Source organism: Myxocyprinus asiaticus, chromosome 12 (genome assembly GCF_019703515.2).
Source record: "Myxocyprinus asiaticus isolate MX2 ecotype Aquarium Trade chromosome 12, UBuf_Myxa_2, whole genome shotgun sequence".
In the NCBI taxonomy this organism is placed as follows: domain Eukaryota; kingdom Metazoa; phylum Chordata; class Actinopteri; order Cypriniformes; family Catostomidae; genus Myxocyprinus; species Myxocyprinus asiaticus.
In genome coordinates, this window is record NC_059355.1 from 35,748,643 (window position 1) to 35,769,849 (window position 21,207).

Consider the following 21,207-nt stretch of genomic DNA (forward strand, 5'->3'; position numbering starts at 1 on the left):
AAAGCGGATCAAGTTGGGTTCTGAACTCACAACTACATTGGTACAGCTAGTAAAAACATGCAAACATCCACACCAACCCAGCCTTGTTTTTTTTAGATATGCAGCCAATAACCAACAAACAAGAATAATGCCTAAACTAAAGACTCTGCTAACTAAATTCAGCTGACTTGATACATGTGTTAACGGACTATTTTTTTTTTGCAGCATATTTTAAATGTGTTTATATATTTTTGATTCATGCTTTTTTTTTTTATCTGCGCTTTTTATTTATTTTTGCGCTTATTATTTTTTGATCTGCGTTTAATATTTTTCGATTCACGCTTATTATTTTTGGATCCGTGACTGCAATACATTTGGTGTGATTTTGATCCCATAATTATGACCAAACAGTTAAAAAAAAAAAAAATCATTAGACCAGAGGACATTTCTCCAAAAAGTAAGATCTTTGTCTTCATTTGCACTTGCAAACTGTAGTCTGGCTTTTTTATGGTGGTTTTGGAGCAGTGACTTTTTCCTTGCTGAGCAGCCTTTCAGGTTATGTCGATATAGGACTTGTTTTACTGTGGATAAAGATACTTGTCTACATGTTTCCTCCAGCATCTTCACAAGGTCCTTCGCTGTTGTTCTGTGATTGATTTGCACTTTTCACACCAAACTACGTTCATCTCTAGGAGACAGAATGCGTCTCCTTCCTGAGCGGTATTATGGCTGCGTGGTCCCATGGCGTTTATACTTGCATACTATTGTTTGTACAGATGAACGTGGTACCTTCAGGCATTTAGAAATTGCTCCCAAGGATGAACCAGACTTGTGGAGGTCCACGATTTTTTTTCTAAGGTATTGGCTGATTTCTTTTGATTTTCCCATGATGTCAAGCAAAGAGGCACCGAGTTTGAAGGTAGGCCTTAAAATACATCCACAAGTACACCTCCAATTCAGTACACCTCCTATTAGAAGTTAATTGGCTAATTGTCTAAAGGCTTGGCATAATTTTCTGGAATTTTCCAAGCTGCTTAAAGGCACAGTTAACTTGGTGTATGTAAACTTCTGACCCACAAAAGTGAAACAATATACAATTGTTGGAAAACGTACTCGTGTCATGCACGAAGTAGATGTCCTAAATGACTTGCCAAAACTATAGCTTGCTAATATTGAATCTGTGGAGTGGATGTTTGCTCAATATTTAATTTTGACACACACACACATATATATATATATATATATATTATATTATATATATGCAGAAATAGTGTGCAGTATTTCAAAAACATTGATATAATGTGACCGGTGAGCATCTGATTGTGAATGTGTTTTATGAATGTCAATGTCAGAGCCTGACCTGACTCTGACTGAGAACTGGACATTTGTGCGCAGCACCAGTGGGCCTCGACCTTGTGGCATGGTTGGCTGAGTCTCCACAATGAATGCACTAAAAAACATATATAATTAATAAAACATACAGTACATAGACACATAGATGTAGAAAGTTATAGTAGTGAATATTCAGTGTACCTCTTCAGCAGGTAGGTCAGTAGAGTGTCCACTCTGTTATTTAAGAGGGGCTTTTGCACTGGAATGGGGTCATTATTGTAGCTCATCTTCCCCACCAGCTCATCAAGCTTTTGTAAAAACTTCCGCAGCTGGAAAACAGAGTCCACCATCTGAGTAAACCTGTCGAAGGTCATTAAAAGACAGACGAAGTTTAGAAACAGGTCCAAATGGGGTTTAAATTGACCACTACTTAAAATAAATTCTTGTCTTGTGGATACCATTTCTCTAATTGTTCCAGACTTGTATCATCTGGAGCACCAATGCAGGACTTCTGTTGTCTCCGCTTCCAGTCCACCAGTTCCTCATCAACGAGTACTGAGCGCAAAGAATCAGCAGAGTCCAACACAATCGACATGTCAGACAGGAAGGTCTGAGACAAGGATACAAGTGCAGGCACAGGGCAAAGACATAACTAAGTAATGAAAACACTGGAAACATCAGTACAAATGTTTTATTTATCAACACACGATTCGTGCTTGTAGAATTGTTCATGTGCATGACATGAGTCACTTTTTGTGCATAGTTCATCAGTGCACGCTGTTCCAAATGTTTTTGTAATATTTTATCAGTTACAACTTATGCCTCTGAATCAACATGCCTATTTGGATGGCATTACAAATGCTTACTTTTCAACCCCTCCTCTCCTACCACCCAACACCACTGAGGTATATAGTATAAAGCCCACTTTTCACAATCCACTCAGGTACTGATGAATAAAAATCAAGTCCCATCCTAAATGTTTTTCCTTTGCCGAATATCCAGTTTCACTTGGAAATGTGCCAGATTATTAAAGTAAAATAGGTTGCGAACAGCATTTCATGTTGACAAGAACACAATAATAATGGTTCATGGCTTGCTCCTTGTGGTGACTGAGTCAGCAACCTTCCAGTTGCCAGCCTGAAGCCATAAGCACACCACCCACAACACATTCATAAATAATTTTCGCACTTACAGAACAGAACAAACCCATGTGCCTACCTTTCTAGACTTATCAAGTGCGTTAAGCATCTTCTGAAGCCCTTCTGTCTGCTTCTTTTTCTCTTCTTCTGTGCAAGCTAAACACAAATGGACACAAACACACAAAGTTCTGACATCAGTTACCAGTGGACAAAATCTGATGTATCCCCTGCCACTTCACCTGTTCTTCCAACAGAAATGTGATTTCAGCCAGGAAGAGACAGTAAAGAAAGGCTACGTTCACACTACAGCTGAATGTGGCCCAAATCTGATTTTCTGATCAAATCTGATTTTATTTATTTATTCATTTAATTTACTATTGCTCACACAATATTTTAAATTTAGCCCAAATCAGACACTGGTCTGAACAGCCGACATTTGTTAACGGACACGTATGCGTATAACAAACCCAAACATGTTCATTATTTTAATATGTATATTGAATTAACAAAATTACATTTGTTTTTAGCAGTTATTTATTTATTTTTAACACGAATAGGACACTTCTGACTATCTAATAAAATATCAGCATGTGATGGAAGACCAGATGGATGAAGTAATTTTAAATAAAGTCAATTTAAGACTTTTTAAGACCAACTAAAGGAAATTTAAGGAATAAATTGAAGGGAACACAATACAGCAATATGTTCTCTAAATGTAAATGTCAAGGGAGCACATGAAGAGTCATATTTATAGCAACATTCAAAGTTAAAATGCAACTTTCCATAGATCTCCATTACTTTTTAACATATTTTACAAAAAGTGCTATATCTTAAGCCTTGAATACCTCCCAACCACCAGAATGTGGAAATAACTTTTACATTCTGGTCAGACTCATTGTATCGGCTATATTGCTCTACTACACTGCTGTGTCACTTACTGACAGATGAAGCAGCACATACCGCCACCTACTGTACACTGATCAATTAATATTTCGCAATCTAGCCAAAGCCATGTGGCAGAGAAATTAGGCCTACTCTTCACCATAAAATGACTTAACACAACGAGAAAACAATCCCTCATGCAACATTTAATGCCATGACCTTATAAATTAAAGACTTGTCGCTCCGATTTAAGACCTTAATTTGCAGATGGGCAAATTAAGACTTTTAAGACCCACGGAAACTCTGTATATTGATCTGTAACATCTTAAATTCAGTAAATTTGCAACAACAACAGGCTTTTTTGCTGGTTTGGTGTTTGATGACTTCACCTCATAATCCACCAAAGCGCATCCTGTACAGCTCTAACAGCTTGTTTGCAGTTTTAAGCATCTCCTCTATTCACGCCCCAAAATATAAGACCTCCAAAACGATATTTAAGACTTCTTGTATTTTATTAAAGATATTTAAGACCTTTTAAGGCCTTAAATATTAAAAAGTTAATTTAAGACATCAAGACATTTTAAGGACTCGCGGGTACCCTGTGATCTGTGTCACAATGTGAAAAAATTAGCTTTGGGCCACATTCAGCTGCATTGTGAATGTAGCCATAGAGAACCAGAGAGACAAATAAAGGACAAAAAAGGAGAGTGTAATACAATACCTCCACTGTCCATTTGGTGTGTCTGATATTTGAAGTCAAACTCATCCTGGTGTTCCTCCAAACACCTTATGTTGTGTTCCATCACCTGCCACAATGAGAACCAAAACATTATCTTGAGAAAACATACTTGCGCACACGCACATTTAGTATATGTATACACACCAAAAACACACCTCTACTTTGGTCTTGAGAGCTTTTAAAATCTTTTCTAAGTGTCTCTGGCTTTCCAACTCCAGTGCAACTGGTTGAACCTGCAACATCTTCACCTAAGCCAATGAGAAAGACCAATTTAGACGATGTGGATGATAATGACAATGACAAGTGATAATTGAGAAGCTTTAAGTTACTGACTTGTTGTGCAAGCTCTGCTTCATTCAGGATTTCTTTCTCCTTTACTAGGAACCAGTGGATAATAGCAGCTAGAGTATAGGGCTCCTCTTGATACTTCTGGGAACCAGTAAACATGACCCATTATGAGACAGGTGTCATTTATTTTACTTTGCAATTTATTTTTTTCCTATGGTCAAAAGAAAAAAAGGGGTGCAGGGGACAGAAATCAACTGACCTGAAAGTTTTGTTTGTAACGTCGGAAATTACGCTGCAGTAAGAAAGACTCTTTCTCTTGCGCAAAACGACTGAACTGGTTGTCCAGATTCTCCAAAAGCACCTGAAACAGAAGCACTGCTTGGGAAGAGTCCCGAGAGGCACGCTCCCTACAAAATAAACAACAAACATCACATTAAACAGTGTGCCCAGTGTTTCTTACAGAGCTATACAATTTATTACAAAACTGCTTTTGTGTATCTTTAACTAAATGTTGTCATATGAACAACCACTCAGTAATTCATTAGTTTCATGAATCTTAAGTACATAAAATTTCTTCATTTTAAGCCGGACTTGACAGAAATTTAATTATTGCAGTTCAGTAAATCAGATTTTAATTAATTAACCCCTCTGACGGATTTGGTCCATTCAGTCAGACTGATTCAAAACAATCACTTGTGAGTCTGTTAATCATGATGTGCTAGCTTATAAAAGTAATTCCTGGTAAATATGTTTGTTTTCGAGTGCAGTCAGCAAAGACAACACAACAGACAAACATGTTTTTTTACTGCAATTATTTTGCAGTAACTTGTTACCTCATGACATTCAATTTCAAAGTGCAAGCACACAACTATTTTTATTTATTTTGTTTGGCTGTATTGCTGTGTGGGCAACACTGGTGCCATAGATATTCCTTGGTGTGGTCATGTCATGTTTGGTAACATCTGTTAATCCATAGTTGTTTATAACATTTAAGAATTAAGAACTGTACAAGCAATTGGTGTTCAGGTGGCAATGCAGGTTTTAGTGGTTTATCACACAGGTACAACACTCACCAGTCCTGGCCCTCGATCCAATGAGCCAGGTAATGTCTCACATCCATAGAGAATTCATCTCCATTGTACAAATCAAAAACCTTCTGCAGATACACTGTATCCAGCCGCTGCAAGCTTTCCCACTGTGTCATTCTACAAATTGAAACATATTACATGTCAGCTGAAAGGCTATTCATTTGATGAACAAATGATGATCAGGAGCACTCGAAATACCTTGTTTCACAGGTTAAAAAAGAACTAAAACATTGCGGCAACAGCAACACAAGGTGAACAGAGTAAACACTAGGGATGCACCAATCCGATACTTGGATCAGTATCGGCTCCGATACTGACGTTTTTAAACGTATCGGGTATCGGTCCGACGAGCCCGATCCAAATCCGATACTGCGTGTTAGTCATGTTTAGGGCTGCACCTAACGATTATTTTTTTATCGATTAATCTAACTCTTCTTTTTCCGATTAGTCGATTAATCTAACAACTAATTTGCCGATTATTCTAAAGATTTTTTATAATTATTACTCGATTAATATAACAATTAATTAACCCAAAATAAATATACAAAACTTGTCTCATTAATATTTCAATATTTTATTAAATCATCTTCTCTTAAACACAAACAAATGTACAAGAAACAAAGTGTGCACTGCTGGGCATTATTCTGCAACAAAAACAGTGTTACAATGAATGCAAACTTTAATACAGTGAAAAAGACACTCTATTAGCATAACATCAATATATATATATATATATATATATATAGGCAGTATATATGGGCAGTGGTAGCTCAGCGGTTAAGGCTCTGGGTTACTGATCAGAAGATCGGGGGTTCAAGCCCCAGCACTGCCAAGATGCCACTGTTGGGCCCTTGACCCTATCTGCTCCAGGGGCGCTGTAATATGGCTGACCCTGCACTCTGACCCCAGCCTAGCTGGGATATGTGAAAAAGAAGAATTTCACTGTATATGTGCAAATGTATAATGTGTGATAAATAAAGAAAATTATAAAACAAATTATAAAAAAAAAATTAATAAACATTTCCAACATTCTTTTGAATGACCATGTACTAAAATAAAATATTTGCTGCCATGAGTGTACCTTCATTTACTATTACTATTATTTTGAATGGCCATGGAAAATTAAGCAATGTGATAATTTTACCTGGTCGCAAAAAGTAGTCCGTTAATTTACCTGATGAACTTTAAACGTCTGCTGACCCTTTATGCTTCGCAGAGCTAATGTGTGCTTCTAAATCACTTGCACCTTTATTAGCAATAAGATAATCGATCTCGACCTGGACGAAAGCATGGGAATTATTTTGCAAATCTTCTGTAAATTTGCACTTTCGTTTGGGCATTGTTTCCACTGCTGCTGCTGTCAAGCAACTGTTTGATGCTGAACACAACAGTGCTTCGCGCGTTCGCGGAGAGATTGACAGGCAGGAATTTGGCCAATAGTTGCTGCAAGCCTCTTATAATTGACCAATTGGTGTGCGAGAAGGCGGGACTTACAAAGAGGGGTTAAAGCAATTCAAATATGCACGCACACACAATGAAGTATTAGACCAGATGCACATCATAATGCAACTAAAGCCGAATCCCTGACATTTTCGCAAATTTAGAAATCCCGGTTGGACACTTTAAGGTCCGAAAAAGAGGGCATGTCCGGGAAAAAGAAGACGTATGGTCACCCTATGTTAGCAGCGGTGCAGAAATTACTTTTAACATGGGGGCGATGAGGAAATATTTAGAAAATAAATTTAAAGTGACTACTATAAACAGAAACGTGTTGTAATACTAATATGTCATGCTTGGGTGGGAACAAAAAGTAAACAGGACTTACGGTGCTGCCTTGCTGCCATCTTGACAAAGCACTCTGGGATGCTTTCGCTTCAAGTGTTCGTTCATGGCGGTTGTACTGCTGTGATAAGCCATTTCCAATTTGCATAGCTTACACAGCACCATATTGTTGGTTCTCTGGCTAAAATACTCCCACGCTTTAGATGACCGTAGGCGAGTTTTTTTTTTTAGCTGCAGCTTGTTCTTCGGCGGAATCCATACTTAACCCGGGCGCTGCCATTTTAATTACTCCACTGCGACGCACCGACGCATGTTATGCAAATCGACGTATTTCTGTAATCGATTACGTTGATTACGTTGATGAATTGTCCCAGCCCTAGTCATGTTTGTTACTGTCAAGCTCAAAAAAAAGACATAAAAGAACCATAAAAACACAATAAAATAGTTTATATGACTCGTGCATTTTATTCAAAGCCACCTGAAGACGTGCAATAGCTCTGTGAATCACAAAAGGCTGTGTTTTATAAGTAAATACATAAAATGCACGCGCAGCTCCAGCGCGTCAGTGAATGGCGCTGCTCTGTTTTTGCTCACACACTTGCGGCTATTTTTAGCCTTCACCCGGTGCACAATATTTGAGCACTACTCACAAACAAATATAGGAAATTTCTGTATCGGCCGATACCGATCCCGATACTGGTGTTGTTTTTTTGCATAATCAGTTTAGAATATCTTTACATTATTGTGTGGAATTAATTGGGTGTGCTCTTTAATATGTAAAGAAACACAAACCTCTAACTACACATTATTTCAATATAAATGTATAGCTTATTAAGAAATACTTTACTGTTAACTAGTATACTGGATAATGTAGCAGCAAAATAAACAATAATTCCAGTATAAGTCATCAGTAGAAAAGAAGCCATTTATTTTTTTTGCAAAAATTTTTCAACTTGTATCTGGACTTTAGATCTCTTTTTTTGTTCAATTTAGTTGTAAGATATCCACTCACTTTTCATTCACACAGTTATATTTTTGAACCCATTTAACTTAAATATTATTATAATTTGTAAACAAATGATAATACATTATAATAGTAATATATAGTAATACATCTCAATCGTGCACCATTAACTTTAAAAATCATCTGGGTTTTATTTTAACATTCTGAACTCTCCAGGAAGTCCTGTATGTGTCTGTTTGTAGACACGTTCACAGTAGTTTAATTTGCATCTTATTAAAATTCCAGTAAAATGCACCTCCGGTGCCATTATAAATTCATATTATAAGTGAACCGAACTTTTGAGTATCTACATCTGAGATGTTGTTCGTGAGTAGCGCTCAAATATTTTGCACGGGGTGAAGGCTAAAAATAGCCACGAGTGTGTGTGTGCAAACAGAGCAGCGCCATTCACTGACTGTGCGTGCATTTTATATATTTACTTATAAAACACCTTTTGTGATTCACAGAGCTATTGCACATCTTCAAGTGGCTTTAACTAAATTGCACGAGTCATATGAACTACTTTATTTGTGTTATTATGGTTCTTTTATGTCATTTTTTTGAGCTTGACAGTAACAACATGACTAACACACAGTATCGGATTTGGATCGGGCTTGTCGGACCGATACCCGATCCGTTTAAAAATGTCAGTATCGAAGCCGACAGGTATCGGATCGGTGAATCCCTACAAAAGTATTTCAGAGCTGAACATAGCTAAAAAAGTATTCCATATTTCACTATAAAAAGTTGTTTTTTATTATTATCTGCATTACTTTTCCAGGCCTTGAAATCACAATTTTAAAATTCCCTGATATTTTCAGGTTTCCAATGACCGTGGGGACACTGAATCAGTAAACTAATCAAAATAATACAACATTAAAGTAACAAAGAAAAGAGAAAAGCAACCATATTGATGACTTAAATTTAAATGTTTTCTGCGCACCAAGTAAACAATGTTACCAGTAAAATGGCACTATTTTATCTTATATAAAGTAACGGCTTAAGTTTCCTCACAAATAAATCACTTCATTTTCAGTAGTGACCCAGTGTCAGAAATTACATAAATTACATTTATGGTCAGTATTTGCCCCCTGTATTTGATTTTACAGATAATACAGTGTTGTGGACCTCCTGTTCCTGTTGCTGCCGGCACGCTGCACGAGTGTTTGTAGCTTGCTAGCCTGCTTATTCTTATTCTCATACGTTCGTCGTTTTATCCTTTGTCATTTTACCGCGTGTTTCTTGTTTTTCCACTTTTCTACTATTTCATCTGTGGTTATTTTACCTGTTACTGCTGGCGCCTAACTCGAGTCTGCATTTGTAGCCTGCTAGCTTTTTTAGCATCGCTTATCTATCTGTTTTAAGCTTTTAATCCTTAACATCTTTCAGCGCGCATCGGGTTTTCCCCCACATTATTCTCTTATCGCGAGTCAACTGCGTGCATTTTCCATGTGCATCTGCTTTCTATTTTTATCGTGATTAAACTGCGTGCATTTTACAGTGTGCAACATTTTTTCTCCTCTGTGTTACACGGATTATTGCATCGATCTCAAAGCACCACTTATCAAGAACAAACATAACAAGCAATTGCGTGAGGGATTCACATCAATCTTAAACCCTCACCCCTCAGCAACAACAAACAACAACAATCAATTGCGGTAAGTCATGGCATCCGCTCATGTTATTTCTTCCTGCATTGCATGTCACATGTTTACAATAGCTGCTTCCGTCAGCAGTGAGGGATTCACATGTGATAAATGTAAGGAATTAGTCAGGCTACCGGAGAAGGTTAATGAGTTAGAGACACGCATCCGAATGCTAGTGGAGGTCAGTGAGAAAGAGAAGCCGGTAGATACTGTTTCAGATGCGGGCAGTACAGAGAGCAACACACACACTTTGGTTCCGGCTGTAAAGCCCCTGCAGCAGGGCGTTTGGGTGACGTCTCGGCAGCATACTCGCTCAGCAAAGCGACACCACTCTCCCATTCCTGTTAGGGTTTCCAATCGATTCTCCCCACTCAGTGATGCACCAACTGAGGATCATGTTGAAAGAGCCCTTGTTATTGGTGATTCTATTGTAAGGAACGTGGAAATAGAGACTCCCGCCACTATTGTTAAATGCATTTCGGCACTAATAATGTCTGGCTTTGCCAGTTGGAAATCACTAGAGATAATGTTAAAGAGGTGTGTGAATTTGCAAAAATGGTATCAGACATTGTAATATGCTCTGGCCCCCTCCCTGCTCATCGTGGTGATGAGGTTTATAGTAGATTAGTGTCACTGAATGGCTGGATGTCTGAGTGCTGTCTGGAGAATAGAATAGGAATTATAGACAATTGGAAGAGTTTTTGGGGTAGACCTGACCTGCTAAAGAGAGATGGACTCCATCCCTCCAGGGAAGGTGCCGCTCTCCTCCCTAGTATCTGGCTCATAGTCTTAATAATGATAGTATTTGACTAACTGGGGCCCAGGTCAGGAAGCATACAAACTGATTAATCCGAACATCTGCTAGCTGCCTTGAGAAGTCACACAGGTCACATAAATTACAACACATAGAGACTGTATCACCTAGATATCACATAGAGACTGTGTCTGTTCCCCGAACTACCAAACACAAAACTCTCACTAAATCATTTAGAAAAAATTTGATTAAGGTCAAACTTTAACAAAACAAAACAAAAAATTCAAGATAAACATCATATGAAGGTAGGGCTACTAAACATTAGATCTCTTTCTACCAAAGCACTAATTGTAAATGAAATTATTACAGATCATAGTTTGGATATGCTCTGTTTGGCTGAAACCTGGCTTAAACCAGATGAATATATTAGTTTAAATGAATCTACTCCCCCAGGTTATTGTTATAAACATGAGCCTCGTCTGAAGGGTCAAGGTAGAGATGTTGCTCAAATTTACAGTGAAGTTTTTGGTGCTACTCAGAGGACAGGATATAAATTTAAGTCTTTTGAACTAATAATGCTTTATGTGACACCGTAAGGTATAAATAAAAAAACTCTGATTTCCTTGGTGAATTTGCAAATGTTTTACTGTAGATAGAGCTTTAATTGTTGGTGATTTCAACATTTACATAGATAATGAAAATGACACATTGGGATTAGCATTTATCGATACTCTCAACTCTCTTGGAGTCAGACAAAATGTAACAGGACCAACTCATCCCCATAATCATATGCTAGATTTAATTCTGTCATATGGAGTTGATGTTGATACTATAGAAATTCTGCCACAGAGCGATGACATTTCGGATCATTACCTCGTCTCTTGTATGCTGCGATCAGCTAATGTTACTCAATCTACACCACGCTATCATTCAGGTACAACTATTCTTTCGACCACTAAAGATAGCTTCACTAATAATCTTCCAGATCTATCTCATACACTCAGTAAACCCCAAAGCCTAGAAAAACTTGATGAAATAACAGAAAATATAAATAGAGTCATCTCTAGCACTCTTGATAGTGTCGCCCCCCACTTCGATTAAAGAAAATTAAAGAAAAAAACCCAGCACCATGGTATAATGATCACACTCATGACTCAAGAGAGCAGCTCGGGAAATGGAGCACAAGTGGAAGAACACAACTTTAGAGGTATTTCGCGGTGCATGGAAGGATAGTGTCTGCAGCTACAGACAGGCACTAAAAGCTGCCAGGTCAGCATATTTTAGCAAACTCATAGAAAATAACCACAACAATCCTAGGTGTTTATTCAGTACTGTGGCTAAATTGGTTAGGAATAAAGCCTCAACAGAACCAGATATTCCATCACAGCACAAGAGTAATGACTTCATGAATTTCTTTACTGATAAAACTGAAAAAATGGAATTAAACAATCATCTGTCACAGTACCTCAGAAAACAGTGTCTTATAATTTTCCTCAAGTGCAGCTTCAATCCTTTGCTGTCATAGGTCATGAAGAGCTAACAAAATTTATCGAAACATCAAAAGCCACAACATGCATGTTAGATCCAATACCAACCAAGCTTTTAAAAGAGGTATTCCCTGTAATCTCAGAACCTCTTCTTAACATTATTAACTCCTCGCTATCCTTAGGACATGTCTCAAGAAACTTTAAAATGGCAGTTATCAAACCCCTTATTAAGCAACCACAACTTGATCCTGGAGAACTGGCTAATTATAGACCGATTTCAAGTCTCCCATTTATGTCGAAAATACTAGAAAAGGCAGTATCCTCCCAAATATGTTCATTTCTACAGAGAAATAGTACATATATGAACAATTTCAGTCAGGATTTAGGCCTCATCACAGTACAGAGACTGCACTTATCAGAGTTACAAATTACTTGCTCTTATCATCTGATCGCGGTTGCATTTCACTTCTAGTGCTTTTAGATCTTAGTGCTGCATTCGACACAATAGATCACGACATTCTCTTGAATAGGCTAGAGAATCATTTTGGCATTTGTGAAGTTGCATTAGCATGGTTTAGGTCCTTTTTAGCAGACCACTACCACTTTGTCTATGTAAATGAGGAATTGACAAACCAAACAATGTATGGAGTGCCACAGGGATCAGGTTTAGGGCCTCTGCTTTTCTCCTTGTATATGCTTCACCTGGGAGATATTATCAGGAATCATAGAATAAGTTTCCACTGTTATGCCGACGATACCAACTTTATATTTCTTCAAAACCTGATAAGATTTCACAATTCTCCAAATTAGCAGAGTGTATAAATGAAATAAAAGATTGGATAATGACCAGATATTTCCTTCTACTCAATTCCAACAAAAAAGAGGTACTAATTATTGGACCAAAAACCTCTAAAAACAAGCCGCTAAAATATAATTTGACTCTTGATGGATGTACTGTTACATCATCTTCTACAGCAAAAAACTTAGGTGTTATATTTGATACCAATCTGTCCTTTGAAAATCAAATTACCAATGTTTGTAGAACAGCATTCTTCCACCTAAGAAAGATTACTAAATTACAACACATGCTTTCTGTTGCTGATGCCGAAAAATTAACTCATGCGTTCATGACCTCAAGACTAGATTATTGTAATGCATTACTGGGAGGATGTCCTGCAAGATCAATAAATAAACTTCAATTGGTTCAAAATGCAGCAGACAGAGTGTTGACTAGAACCAAGAAATATGATCATATTATCCCCATTTTATCGTCATTACATTGGCTACCTGTTAAATTTCGTATTAATTTTAAAATTCTGTTAACTACGTACAAAGCTTTGAACGGTCTAGCTCCGCAGTACTTAAGTGACCTTCTACCATGCTATATTCCATCATGTTCATTACAATCACAAAATTCTGGTCTGTTAATAGTTCCTAGAATATCAAAATCCACAAAAGGAGGTAGATCCTTTTCATATTTGGCTCCTAAACTATGGAACAGTCTACCTAACACTGTTCGAGATGCAGACACACTCACTCAGTTTAAGTCTAGACTAAAGACTCATCTATTTAGCCAGGCATACACCTAATTTATCCTTCAACTCACAATTAGGCTGCTTTAGTTAGGTCTGCCAGAACCAGAAACACTGATCGTGATCTATAACTGCAATAAATTGAATGGCATCTATGCTAATATTATTCTATTTGTTTCCCTGTCTCAACCTCGGGACTCCTATCCTGAGGTCACCAGAACCGGCTGAATCCAGCTCCATTTCTGCTTCGTGTTGGACTCCACTGCTACGTGTCGCTGTGTGATGACTAATAGCAGCCAGTGCCAGCCAAACATCAGTCTATTACGATGGACTTCAGAGGATGAACTGATGCCAATTCCAACCATAAGACATGGGATACTTCATATGCCATTGCCTGAACCTTGGACTTAGGATAGACCTCACCGAAATCACCAGCCAGGTTGAACTGCGATGCACCTAACTAATCTCTGCCTACATCACCTCGGTCTAATGATGGACTACACTCTTGAAATGGAATACATAGTCTATCAATTAATTGCCAACAAAACCCTTCATCAGCCAACTAACAAGGGCAACTGCATCTATGTGAACTTCTGCAATCCAAGATGGACTTCAAAGACATTAGTCATTAATCTTACAGTTCATACAAAATCTTTGTTTAAACACTGACCCTTAACACTTACTTAGTTTAATAATTTTAAACCATGACTTGCACTATACATAAGTAATACTGGCATTATATTCATGATGTTAGCCAGAGGGGAACTGGCCCCCACAGTGAGCCTGGTTATTTTTCTCCATTAACCAACATCTTATGGAGTTTTGCGTTCCTTGCCACAGTCGCCTTCGGTTTGCTCACTGGGGTTATAAATACAAATATTATTTAATTACTTATTTTTAAACAATTCACAATCGTATTTTATCAAACTACACAATGATGACTCTAAGACACTATAGATATTATAGTTTTATTTTCTGTTAATGCAAGATCTTCTGTAAAGCTGCTTTTAAACGATGTGTGCTGTGAAAAGTGCTATAAAATAAAAAATGAATGACTTTTAAGGGGAATTTTTAACCTTTTTGATGGCATGTTTTTTTTCCTAACAATTCAAAACCCAAACTGTGTCTTATCCGTTTATGTCAAAATGTCAATTCAATCAATTTATTAATACAAATTCTTCAGTCTGAGAATGTATTATGTCTTGCCCTAAAAATTACATCAACTTCAACTATATCAGAGGTTACAAATAAAAAACAGAAGAATTCATTACAAGGGCATTTTTTGCCCCACATTTTGAATTTCGGGAGCATTTCTATGATGTTTAATGGCATTTTTGCTTCAAGCTCCCCTTAATTTCAGACCCTGTAGTGGCCACGCAATGAGTAGGCAGCTCTATCAAAAGGTTTGAGCCCGTTTGACTCGCGACAAGAGCGCTATTGCGAGCTGTCATTGCTAATGAGATGCCCATCCGGAAGTTTCGTAAAGTTGCTCAGAAAAAGTTTCAGTGAGAGTTACGGATGGAACGGAGAGCAGGCGCAATCCCGTGAAGAGCGATGGAGATTGCTGCGCGCGTCTGTGAGGGGAGAGCTGTGAGGGCACGTGCTCCAGGATGCGCTAGAATAGATAATGAAGCCACTCATGTCTCATTTTAATCGCACATGTAAATAATTTAATATTTATATATTCTAAAATATTTTACTGATTTGCTGAATTGCGATTAATTTGATTTTTAACAGTCTAAATCGATTATTGACCAACACTCACGATTCTCACGATATGCAAGATCGATGCATCATCGGCAGGATTACTAATCGATGCATCGAGAAAACGAGTGAATCGTTACACCCCTAATGCTATGCACAGGGTTGGGAGGGTTACTTTTGAAATGTATTCCACTACAGATTACAGAAAACATGCTGTAAAATGTAATTTGTAACGTATTCTGTTAGATTACTGACCTTGAGTAATCTAACAGAATACGTTACAAATTACATTTTACAGCATGTATTCTGTAATGTATTCTAAATACTTTGGATTACTTCTTCAGCACTGGTAGATTTTTACACTTGTTTTGACTATAAAAACTCTGCCAGTACAGAAAGGCAAAATACATGCTAAAAATACATTCTCTGAAAAACCTAAATATCTTATGCAGTGTTGTTTCTAAAACAAGATCAATCAAATTGATCTTGTTTTAAGGATTTTTAGATATTTTTACAGGAAAACAATACAAAAATTATTATCAAGAATATGATTTTTGCCCTAATATCAAAGGTCTTACTAGAAAAAAATTGATTATGATCCAACGTGAATTTTCTTGATAAAAAAATATGATCGTGCCTGGTAACATGTGCATGTAAAATGGCTAGAAATAGCATTTTAGCTTAGCGTAAAGCTGACAATTTACACAAGGTTTATTTACTATTTCTTCTCCTCCAAACTTACTTCAGATTTAATTCTCTGTCTGCTCGTATGAATGTAACACATCATAAGAAAGTGTTTCACCTCTGTTCAAATGCACTTTGGATCGCATCATTTATATGTATAAATGTTTTCCATCAGAAAGGACTAAATATTAAATGAAACAAATGATAATAAAATACAAAGTAATCTCTTCAGTAATCAAAATACTTTTTGAATGTAATTGTATTCTAAATACCAATGATTTAAATTGTAACTGTAGTGGAATACAGTTACTTATATTTTGTATTTTAAATACATAATCCCGTTACATGTATTTCGTTACTCCCCAACCCTGGCTATGCATAACCTAAATATATACATAAACATACTGTATGTTGTATGTAATGAACATAGCATGTCACATGTGGCTATATGTAATTACATAAATACATGAAAAATTAAAAAAGCTATTTTGACCCACATATGCAAACTAGGCAGAACTGCATTTTAACATCAAATTGAAAACTATGTATAACTGTATGCATTATATTACAATGAAAGTTAGCACGTTTCACAACTCTAAAACGCCTAAAGGTGTATACTGATTGGCGGAGGCAACGTTATTTCTGATAATCATTAATAATAAAAGTTACAATTTATTCAACATTGGTATCTTTTGTCAAAAGTAATAAGCCACAGAAGGACACCCCTTAAGAATACTGAGGTAAAATGACTTTACCTCATGGCGTCTCGTGACTTGTTTATGAGCTTATTGACATGGACGCACTTGCAAAATAACCACTCCTCGCCAAACAGTGGAAAAACTGACTCAAGAAATGTTTTACCTTTCTAATCATGAGGACAAAATGTATTAGTATTACTGTACTACTACTACTGGCGTATAGACCTTAATCACAGGAGCTTTATACCGTTCGAGCTATTGAAGAGACTGTAAGTTTATCCCTCACGGCCTCGTTGTCATTTCCATTAAAAAATGATGGCGCTAGCGTGAATAACCGCATATTGTGATGCATTGCCATTTTCATGTTACTGTCAACTAATCTAAACGCAAACTCTTAAAGATCATTGACAAACTTACCTGCTACAATCGTATGCACTTTGGGAGAAGTGATCCTGAAAATATGACCCTCGGTTGACTAGTAAATAAACACACGTCTTGCTTTTCTCAGGAAACCGACGGCAATTTAATAAACCTCCCTCTGCTGTCCCTTCCAGCTAAAGCAATTTTTACCCTCCCACTAAACCATTAACCCCACCCATTTAGTGACGTCGCCTGAGAGCGTTCAAGCGTTCGTTTATTGGTGCATATGGAACCACTAATTCACCCGATTGGTTGAAGACCCCGTCAATCATTACCTTCACAGCAGAGGGGTGTTGATAGAAGAGCAGTAGAACGAAACTCACGACTTCTCTTCTCGTTTTCCAAGAAATGACGAAGCGAGAGTGGCGTTATGGAGGGATGCCGCGAAAATGTAAAATGTCACCATGTAATCTCTCTGTGAAAGTATTTCGAGATAAATCTGGGAGAAATGTAATCGGTACAATATATTCTACTCCACACTAATCAGGATTTCAGGCTATGCAAATAAAATATGATTATACATTGAACCATAACAGAGAATATGAACACATAAAATAAATGTAGAGACACAAAATGTCTTTACGATTTTACAAGTGCATGTTATACATCAGAAGCGTGTTCATTCATAGAGACCTTATTCAAAGCAGCGCCATATTTAATTTTTATTTCATACATACATATTTAGATGGCATCCATTTTAAAAGGTCCTAGATCACATCTATTGTTCCATGCATGTTTTCAGTTTTTATCAACCGAAACGTCTTGGAAAGATTTCCCCCCGCCCCCTTCCCCCCAATGTTTTTGGGGAAAAAATTGGGTAAATGGGTACAGCCCATTTAAAATACTGAAAGTCTGTCCCTCATACTGTAGCATAGTTGAAAGAGTAGGAGATGAGAATACTAAATTCAGCTTTCAGTATTATTGCTTTTCCCATGCATTGCCTGTTTATGTAATTGATTTTGTTAATTGTCACTGTGAACATTATCCTTTATGATCCAGATTTATCCTATATGATATGATCCAAACATATACAACCCCAATTACCAAAAATTTGGGTCGGTATGGAAAATGCTTACAAAAATAGAGTAGTGATTTATAAATCTGCTCACCCTGTACTATATTAAAAGTACAACAACAACACATTATTTGATGTTTTACCTTATGAATTTAGTAGTTTTGTTGTTGCTGTTGTTGTTTTTAAATATAAACCCATTTCAAATCAGATGATTGCAACAGGCTTCAAAAATTTGGGACAGTCAAGTGTTTACCACTGTGTAACTTCATTTCTTCTAATAACACTTTGTGTTTGTGTTTGGTTTAACGCTGTTTAATGGTGGTGCTTCTGGACAGTGTTGATGTATGGCTTCTGCTTTGCATAGTAAAACCTTAAAGGTGCAGTATGTAAGATTCATAAATCCTTGTTCTTAATGACACATGTGGCCGTGAAGTGAACTGCAGCCATCTACCTGTTGCTCATGCTCGCGCTCGTGCACACACTCCATAGGGACGCGAGCGAGCAAGCATCTGCCAAAACAATGACATAACATACAAAGAGACTGAACGTGATCCACCGGCATCATGCTGACAGATAAGGTAGTATAATTAAAATTACACAGTTATGATTGTTTTACTACAAACTTTGAGACTATACTAAAACTACTTATTAGCTAACATAGCATACTGATACACACATACAGCTACATACTACTGAACTATACCAGACAGTTTACTGTTGCACTGCACTATTATGTTGCACTATTGTATGTTTTGTATGTCATATGTTGTACTACGATCAAGAAACCAGTGTATTTGCTTAAATTTATCCCATATACCTGACTTTTAGTATAAAGAGAAGATCGTTGAAATTATTTGAAAGTTACAAAGCAAGGTAGCTTGCAATTCATCAGCGTTAACAGGCAAGATCAAGTTTAAAATTACACAGATCAATCCTTATGGCACTATATTTCACATGCTTTGCAGTTATGTAAGCTTACCTGTCCAATAAGAAGAACGCCAATTCAGGGTCGGTTTTGATCCCCAAAACCGAACAAAGGTCCCTCCAGGAATCAAATGCCCTGCCGATGTTCACTCTAGTTTTCGCTCGACCGCAATCACGTTCCCGCTTAGCCAGACGGAATTCAGTAGAAGGCTCTCAGGAGCGCGCATAAACATCACATCCTTTGGATTTTCCTGGCAAAACCGACCCGTTTCCTTTGCTGGAAAGGAGTTGCGTGTAAGTGTGTTTATTTCATTGTTTTACTTTTTTGTAGAGTGGTATTCATTGCTAGACGTGTGCTGTTTGTTTACTGGCTTGAACTCATGTCACTTAAACATGCGTTGGTGTGTGTGCTATATTGTTTTGACTTGTCCCAGGGTATTCACTGCTAGATTTAGTTGTTTGTCCAGTGTGTGTAAAACCATCATTGTTTTTAGTGTCTATAAACAGTGCTTCACTTGTTTTAGAGCATTATTTATTGCTAAAGTGTAGCATAATTTATTTGCGGTGTACTGAAGTTGCGTTTGTTCCCGCGCTGTTCACCTCGCGCAACCCGTAGTTTCGGTTGCCCACGTGATTAGCTTTGTGCTAAGAAGCATTAAGGCGTGTCCTGCTTTTTTCACTGTACGGCTCGTTAGCATCATGTACATATTTGACGTGAATGCTGACGTGGAAGCAGCAGCAGAAGTGGTAGCCCTTGTGTAAAGCCCTCCTCATGTAAAGACCAGCGATTCTACCTGTGCGAGTCCACAGAGCACCGACAAGGCACCACTCACCATAGCACTTAAGTATCTTTTAGTTATCTCTTTTCTTATTTTCCTTGTACATACTAACATGTCTACTTCACCAATAACATATGCCTTTAAGCACATCCCTGTTATCTGTTACAGACCGTTTACATGATATAGATGCAAGACAAAACTCAACCCACACAACCTACAGCCACTTTGCACTTCAGCTCCGCTCTCTTTCTCAGTGGGACTCTGGAACTGCCAGTCAGCTGTGAACAAAGCTGACTTCATTCCAGCCTTTGCCACACAGTCCACCCTCAGCATCCTGGCACTGACAGAAACATGGATACGTCCAGAGGATACAGCAAAACCTGCTGCTCTCTCCTACAACTTCTCTTTCTCTCACACCCCTCAACACACCGGTAGGGGTGGGGGAACAGGTTTGCTCATTCATAACAACTGGACTTTTTCACAACACTCTTCTCTATTTAACAATACTACTTTTGAATTCCATGCTATTACTACAATGCAACCCACAAAAATCCATGTTGTTATCATCTATCGCCCTCCAGGTCAGCTGACAAACCTTCTCGAGGAGTTGGATGTCCTGCTGTCCTCCTTCCCGGAGGATGGTAAGCCACTTGTGGTTCTTGGTGATTTCAACATACACCAAGAAAAGCCCCAGGCCACTGAACTGAATGCTCTTCTCGCCTCATTTGACTTGGAAAGACTAAGCACCACAGCATCTCACAGATCGGGCAATCAGCTGGACCTCATTTTTACACGTAACTGTACCAACTCAAATATTCTTGTTACTCCTTTACATGTTTCTGATCACTACTTTGTACAATTCAACATGACTCTCCCATCTACATTAAAACAGACTCCAGACTTCGCCGTAACCTCCGTTCTCTTTCACCCTCTCGCCTTTCCACTGCTGTCTCTACCTCTCTTCCCACACAAAATGTATTTTCCACCCTTGATGTAAACACTGCCACAGACACACTAAGCTCTACTTTAACAACCTGTCTAGACAAAATCTGTCCTCTCTTCTCAAGGCCAGCACGTACTACACCACCCAGCCCCTGGCTCTCTGACGTCCTTCGTGAACATCGGACTGACCTCAGGGCAGCTGAGAGGAGATGGCGGAAATCTAAAGATCCAGCAGATCTAGTTAAGTATCAGTCTCTTCTTGCAACTTTTTCAGATAACGTTAAATCTACAAAAACTTCCTACTACCAGAACAAGATCAACAGCACCACAGACACTCGCAGCTTGTTTAGAACATTCAACACACTTCTCTGTCCTCCCCCTCCACCGCCT

The 21,207-nt window shown here is 37.8% G+C and overlaps 1 protein-coding gene across 2 annotated transcripts in view; it reads right to left on the reverse strand.

Annotated features, from left to right (window-relative positions):
• LOC127448824 (signal transducer and activator of transcription 1-alpha/beta-like) overlaps positions 1-17,278 on the reverse strand; it is a 42,318-nt gene extending 25,040 nt beyond the window's left edge. For both annotated transcript variants that reach the window (XM_051711645.1, XM_051711646.1), the window contains exons 1-10: positions 17,155-17,278; positions 5,433-5,564; positions 4,619-4,766; positions 4,405-4,500; positions 4,227-4,319; positions 4,054-4,138; positions 2,530-2,606; positions 1,770-1,921; positions 1,513-1,671; positions 1,340-1,429 (exon numbers count right to left, since the gene is read on the reverse strand). In XM_051711645.1, the coding sequence (XP_051567605.1) occupies positions 1,340-1,429; positions 1,513-1,671; positions 1,770-1,921; positions 2,530-2,606; positions 4,054-4,138; positions 4,227-4,319; positions 4,405-4,500; positions 4,619-4,766; positions 5,433-5,563 (1,031 nt within the window). In that variant the 5' untranslated portion in view covers position 5,564; positions 17,155-17,278. The remainder of the gene's footprint in view (positions 1-1,339; positions 1,430-1,512; positions 1,672-1,769; positions 1,922-2,529; positions 2,607-4,053; positions 4,139-4,226; positions 4,320-4,404; positions 4,501-4,618; positions 4,767-5,432; positions 5,565-17,154) is intronic.
• Between the last annotated feature and the right edge of the window lie 3,929 nt (positions 17,279-21,207).